Source organism: Cucurbita moschata, unplaced genomic scaffold, assembly GCF_002738365.1.
Source record: "Cucurbita moschata cultivar Rifu unplaced genomic scaffold, Cmos_1.0 Cmo_Scf00008, whole genome shotgun sequence".
In the NCBI taxonomy this organism is placed as follows: Eukaryota; Viridiplantae; Streptophyta; class Magnoliopsida; order Cucurbitales; family Cucurbitaceae; genus Cucurbita; species Cucurbita moschata.
In genome coordinates this window covers 1-6,125 of record NW_019268524.1, presented here as the reverse complement: position 1 = coordinate 6,125, position 6,125 = coordinate 1, and the positions used below count along the sequence as shown (strand labels likewise).

Below are 6,125 nucleotides of genomic sequence, written 5' to 3'. Positions count from 1 at the left end.
TTTTTTTTTTTTTTTTTTTTTTTTTTTTTTTTTTTTTGGAAAGAATGGTTATTAGAGTTGAAAATAAATTTAAAAGATAGAACAGATAAAAAAAAAAAAAGAAATAAAAGACAAAAAAAGTTTTCTTGTAGTGAACTTGCTCTCGGACAAATAAATGAAAATTTTAGTGAGAATAGAGATTCAAATTGACGGCAGGAATGTTTCTATTCTTGCCCTGTAGACATCTCTAAAGTAGGGTAGGGGCAGGGGGGAGCGATTGATGTTTAGGAAAAGGAGCATAAGTGACACAAATGGGGTTTAGAAAAAGGATTGAAGGCGGCACAAGAACAAACAAGGAAGGTACGATTGTCAGAATCGTCAAAGAATTCTTCCTTATGCTTAACCCTAAAAATTGTAGAAGACCCAACAAGTGGAAATCAATATTAATATTGGAGAGGAAATGACGTTACCGGAGTTCGAACATAGGACCTCTTGCTTTGATATCATTTTAAAACACCATTCCACCTCTAGGTTCTATGTTTCTCTTTGGGTGTCAGTTTCTAAGATCGTTTGTAATTATTCACTTGATTGAAATTCTTTTTTTTTATAACGAAAAAACAAGATTTTTCGTTGACATAATGAAAATAGACTAATGCTCTAAGAATGCATAGAAGTGAACAAAAGTAACAAAAAAAAAAAAAAATCAAAACTAAAAAGTTACGATAAGCAAAACACTATAAATAATATATAAATGCATTCCAATTCAAACATATGCCCCGAAGTGAAAATCCCACGAACAACTTTGTCAAAGAACACCAAGAATTGGTTTTGAGATGAGCTGTTTTCCTTGAAAAAATTCTTTGATTCCGTTCCAACCATCGTTCCGAAAGAAAAGTTTTAACCGCATTAATCCATAACAACTTGGCCTTAGAATTGAGAAGTGTTGGACCATGTAGTGTGGGAGATACTGCGATGAGACATTAGAAAAAATTGAAAATTGAGAACAGCTTGAACCAACCAAAGCTTGCATAAAAGCAATTAAAATACACATGGTTGGGAGAGCATCCTGAAGGCTGAGGAGCAGAAACTGATGGAAACAGACGGTGAGCTGGATTCTTCTTTTTCCAAACATTGGACGGATTAAAATTCCATCAAGCATTATCCACAAAAAAATATAAGTTCTCCTAGGACTCTTGGATTTCCGTGAGGCTAATTATAACTCTTTCTCCAAAGGTGAAAAAGATACCAGGTGATCATTTAAAGATTTTGCGGAGAAAATACCTGAAGGATCATTTGACCAATGCCTAGAATCTTCATTTGTATTAAGACTCGGAACAAAAATATTGTGCAGTAGAGTAGAGTCTGAAAATCGGCGATCTCCTCATCTTTCAAGCATCAACAAAAAGATAGATTCCAAGAACCAGCGTGCATATCCCAAAATGCTCAAACAGAGGCATTGGGAGAAGATGAAATAGCATACAGCCGAGTAAAAAAAGTCCCTAAAACATAAAATTTCAACCAAGGATCTTCCCAAAATCGAATCTTCCTTCCCTTGCCCAAATTAAAGTGAGCAAGTTAATCAAAGTTCTGCCATAATTTTGAAATTGAATCCATGGACTTCGAAGACTTAAATCTCTTCCAAGCCTGAATTCCATCCATTATTACAGAACCATAGATGCTAACAATTACTTTCCTCCATAAAAATTGAGGTTCCATCATGAAAGCCAGTCCCATTTGGCCAATAAAGCCATATTTCTCTGCTTCAATGCACCAATTTCAAGTCCACCTTCTCTTTGAGTCTTTGAAGCAAGACTCCATCTAACCAAATGTTACGAAACTGAAAAGGGGAAGGTCCCTAAGAAAAACTACCAACTCCAAAAAGAGGAGGGAAGTGATAAAAAATGAGGACCTTTTCTGAGACTCTAGAATTATCAAACATCACATCCCATTCCTTGGAAATCAAAGAACGATCTATGAGAAATTGAGAAGAATCATCTCCTGGTCTTGACCTCGTTACTTTCCATTAGATAAAGGCAACTCCCAAAGGCCTTATTCATCAATTCAATTATTAAACTCTCATTCCCTCTGGTTGTTCAACCAACTGGAATTCTTTCTTGAATAGAGTATCTTCAAGAAATGATTTTTTGCTGAAAAGAATATCTTCAAAAGAAGTTAGAGATTCTTCTTCAATACAAACAAGAGCTCAATGAGGCGTACTCCACCATTTCTGAAAAATACAGAAGTAAAATCTACAGTCGCAAATTTGAAAGCCCTCCCTAGCGTTTTCAACTTTCTCAAGATGGTAGCAAAATGTCAATAATAGTCATTTTTTTTGGGTGTTTTGTTAGGTCTATGAAAAGTTTTTGTTCATGGTTATTCTCTATTTGAGTGTCTTTTATATCATTAATTTTTTCTTTTTCACTCCCTCTGGGATTTTGTATCCCTTGAACTTTTAATCCTTTTCATTATATCTATGAGAATTTTCTTGTTAAAAAAACCTAGTAAATTTTTATTTCTGGAAGACAACGTAGTTAAAGGATTTGGTATTCTGCACAAGACAAACTTTTGTGAACAATAGCATTTGATTTTTCCTTCTTTTTGTTTTTTGTTTTTTATTTTAATGATGTTTGATTAAATATTTGTATTTATTGCGGTTGATATTTGATTTATTGATCCCCACATTCAGGCTGCTCCTTTGAAGCGCTTAAGTGACTTACATCCATTAACAACTTGCTCAGATCTAAAAGGCACTTTAACTAATGCTAAAACTGGATATTGGACATTTTTTATGGATAATTTTGGAATGGCCATCTCTGCTAGCAAGAATTTGTACGAAAATTGTGAAAAGGGATGGTTCTAAACTTTTTGGTTCTTCATTGACTATTCTTTAATGAGCTGTTGTGATAACCTGTTAAGTTCTGGTACTTTCTTCTGTACCAGGGAAAGAGATGGGGTGGATGTTGGGGTGCATTATCTTGTTTTCACTCTCAGAAAGGAGAAAAGCGCATTGTGCCTGCATCTCGTTTACCTGAGGGCAATGTCGTGACAACCCAGCCAAATGGACCTCATGCAGCAGGAATAGCCAATCAGGCTACTGTGATAGCTCCATCCCTTTTAGCCCCACCTTCTTCACCAGCATCATTTACAAATTCTGCACTCCCTTCAACAGCCCAATCACCTAGCTGTTTCTTGTCGTTGTCTGCCAACTCACCTGGAGGTCCTTCATCCACAATGTTCGCTACAGGGCCATATGCGCATGAAACACAACCGGTTTCTCCTCCTGTTTTCTCAGCCTTCACCACTGAACCGTCAACTGCTCCACTCACTCCCCCACCCGAACTAGCTCACCTAACCACTCCTTCTTCCCCTGATGTGCCTTTTGCTCAGTTCCTATCCTCATCGATGGATCTCAAAGGAACTGGAAAGGCAAATTACGTTGCTTCCAATGATCTTCAAGCAGCATATTCTCTCTACCCTGGAAGTCCTGCCAGTAGCCTCGTGTCACCAATTTCAAGGACCTCCGGCGATTGCTTATCATCTTCTTTTCCTGAGAGGGACTTTCCACCACAGTGGAATCCTTCAGCTTCTCTCCAAGATGGAAAATATCCAAGAAGTGGTTCTGGTCGGCTATTTGGACATGAGAAAACTGGCACACCTCTTGCTTCTCAGGATTCTAATTTCTTCTGCCCTGCTACATTTGCACAATTCTATCTGGACAATCCACCATTCCCTCATACTGGTGGGAGGTTAAGTGTATCAAAGGATTCAGATGTTTACGCTTCTGGTGGGAATGGATACCAAAACCGGCACAGTAAGTCTCCAAAACAAGATGTGGAGGAAATAGAAGCTTACCGAGCATCTTTTGGTTTCAGTGCCGATGAAATTATAACTACCACACAATACGTGGAGATATCTGATGTAATGGAAGATTCCTTTACTATGAGACCTTTTACTTCAACTAGTCTGTCTGCAGAAGAAAGTATTCAACCTCCATTAGTGGGTGAAAAACTGAAATCCACGCAGGCAACATTACAGAGTCAAAGAAGTATTAAATCAGCATCTGACGTTGAAAAAGAAACCTGCTCTGAAGTCCTGGCATTATGCAATGGCTGTAAAGGTGAGCCACTGTTCCCTGTTACAAGCTCACACTTGTTTCATGAGAAATCAAAAGAAAATAAAGACAAATACATTTTGGGGAACTTTTTCAAAATGTTGCAACTTTTCTTTCCGTTTCATTATTTCCTTTTTATATACACTGACTCACAATTCTGATGCTAGTAGTCAGGTTAAATTACATTTTTGGGATGTGGTTTTAGGAAAGCTACAATTTAGTTATGGTTACAATTGTCACCTGTTTGTCACCTGTTTGATGCAGACGATAAATTGCAAAGACAACCTGGTAACTTGCCAGGATCAAGTACTTCCCAAGGTGAAACAGAAGACCTATTCTCAAGAATAGGGTCGTCCAAAAATAGCCGCAAGTATAATCATGCTTTATCCTGCTCTGATGCAGAAGTTGACTACAGAAGAGGAAGGAGCCTGAGGGGGGAGGTCAAGGGAGATTTTTTATGGCATGACTAAGAGCCATTTCTGAAATAGTTTTTAGTATGTGTATCTGTTCTTTGCTTTGCGGGTTTCCATGGAATGTCTAACCTATGACCTAACCTGTTCTCTGAGTTGACTTGATCAGTGGATGGATGCATATAGTTTGTGTTCTTTATCGTTCCAGTTTAGAAATGGAATGGGTCAAATCTCTGTATTTGGTAGACGAAGTTTGTCTTTTTTCCAATGAATTATATAATAGCATGTACAATCTTGCCCATCTCGTGCATACGTCATCATTATGCATATCCAAACTCCCGTTAACAGTGGTCATTGATTAGGTTTTCTTTAGAATCTAAGGTAATCTTTGAACGAGTTATCACCAGATTAAGATAAAAAGAAAGACGTACCGAAGATAGCCTTCGGAGGAAGGATCATTATGAGTTTGTGGTTATGTCATTCGGACTCACTAGTGCCTTGAAGTGTTCATGGAGTTAATGAAATGAGTGTTGAAGGAATGTTTGGATAATTTTGTTATAATATTCATAGGCGATATCTTGACATACTCTAAGACGGACCAAGAACACTAGTTGCACCTTGGAAAGACACAATTTTGAGGGAGAACGAGTTGTACGTCAAATTCTCTAAATGTGCATTTTAGAGACAAGTTTTTCACATAATGATTTGGGTGCTTCCATGAGGGTCTACTCAACAGGGTTGAGGTTGTGAGGTCTTATCGACACGAGTAAATGTTTTTTTTCTTCAATATTTTAAGCTTAGGACAATTTTTAATGGATATGCTATGATACTAAAACGTGAAGACAACTTTTCAGATCGAGTTAACGACCCTGTCTCAAAGGGGACAAAAGTTCCTATTTTAACACTTATGGAATTTGACTGCAAAAGGCCTGGAAGCGAAAGTGAATAAGTTTCGTATTTTAACCTAACATATATGTGTAAGATTCATCAAACTTGAGCATTCCTTACAGATTCGTTGAAAAAGATCGAAAGAAACAAATTTTTTTTCACATAATGATTTGGGTGCCTCCATGAGGGACTACTCGACCGGGTTGAGGTTGTGAGGTCTTATCGACACGAGTAAATATTTATTTCTTCCATATTTTAAGCCTAAGACAATCTTTAGTGGATATGCTATGATACTAAAATGAGAAAATAACTTTTCAGATCGGGTTAATGACCCTGTCTCAAAAGGGAAAAAAGTTTCAATCTTAACGCCTATGAAATTCCACTGCAAAATGGCCGAGGTTTAGGGGTTTAGGGTTTTAGGGTTTTGGGTTTATCGCGTTTTTAGGGTTTAGGGTTTAGGGTTTAGGGTTTAGGGTTTTAGGGGTTTAGGGTTTTAGGGGTTTAGGGTTTAGGGTTTAGGTTTTAGGGGTTTTAGGGGGTTTAGGGTTTAGGGTTTAGGGTTTAGGGTTTAGGGTTTAGGGTTTAGGGTTTAGGGTTTTAGGGTTTTAGGTTTTTAGGGTTTTTAGGGTTTTTAGGGTTTTTAGGGTTTAGGGTTTAGGGTTTAGGGTTTAGGGTTTAGGGTTTAGGGTTTAGGGTTTAGGGTTTAGGGTTTAGGGTTTAGGGTTTAGGGTTTAGGG

General features: G+C 37.6%; 1 protein-coding gene across 2 annotated transcripts in view; it reads left to right on the top strand.

The window, feature by feature from the left end:
- LOC111446304 (uncharacterized protein At1g76660) overlaps positions 1–4,801 on the top strand; it is a 14,308-nt gene extending 9,507 nt beyond the window's left edge. For both annotated transcript variants that reach the window (XM_023085057.1, XM_023085056.1), the window contains exons 4-5: positions 2,920–4,096; positions 4,355–4,801. In XM_023085057.1, coding sequence (XP_022940825.1) covers positions 2,920–4,096; positions 4,355–4,560 — 1,383 coding nt within the window. In that variant the 3' untranslated portion in view covers positions 4,561–4,801. The remainder of the gene's footprint in view (positions 1–2,919; positions 4,097–4,354) is intronic.
- Positions 4,802–6,125: the final 1,324 nt, after the last annotated feature.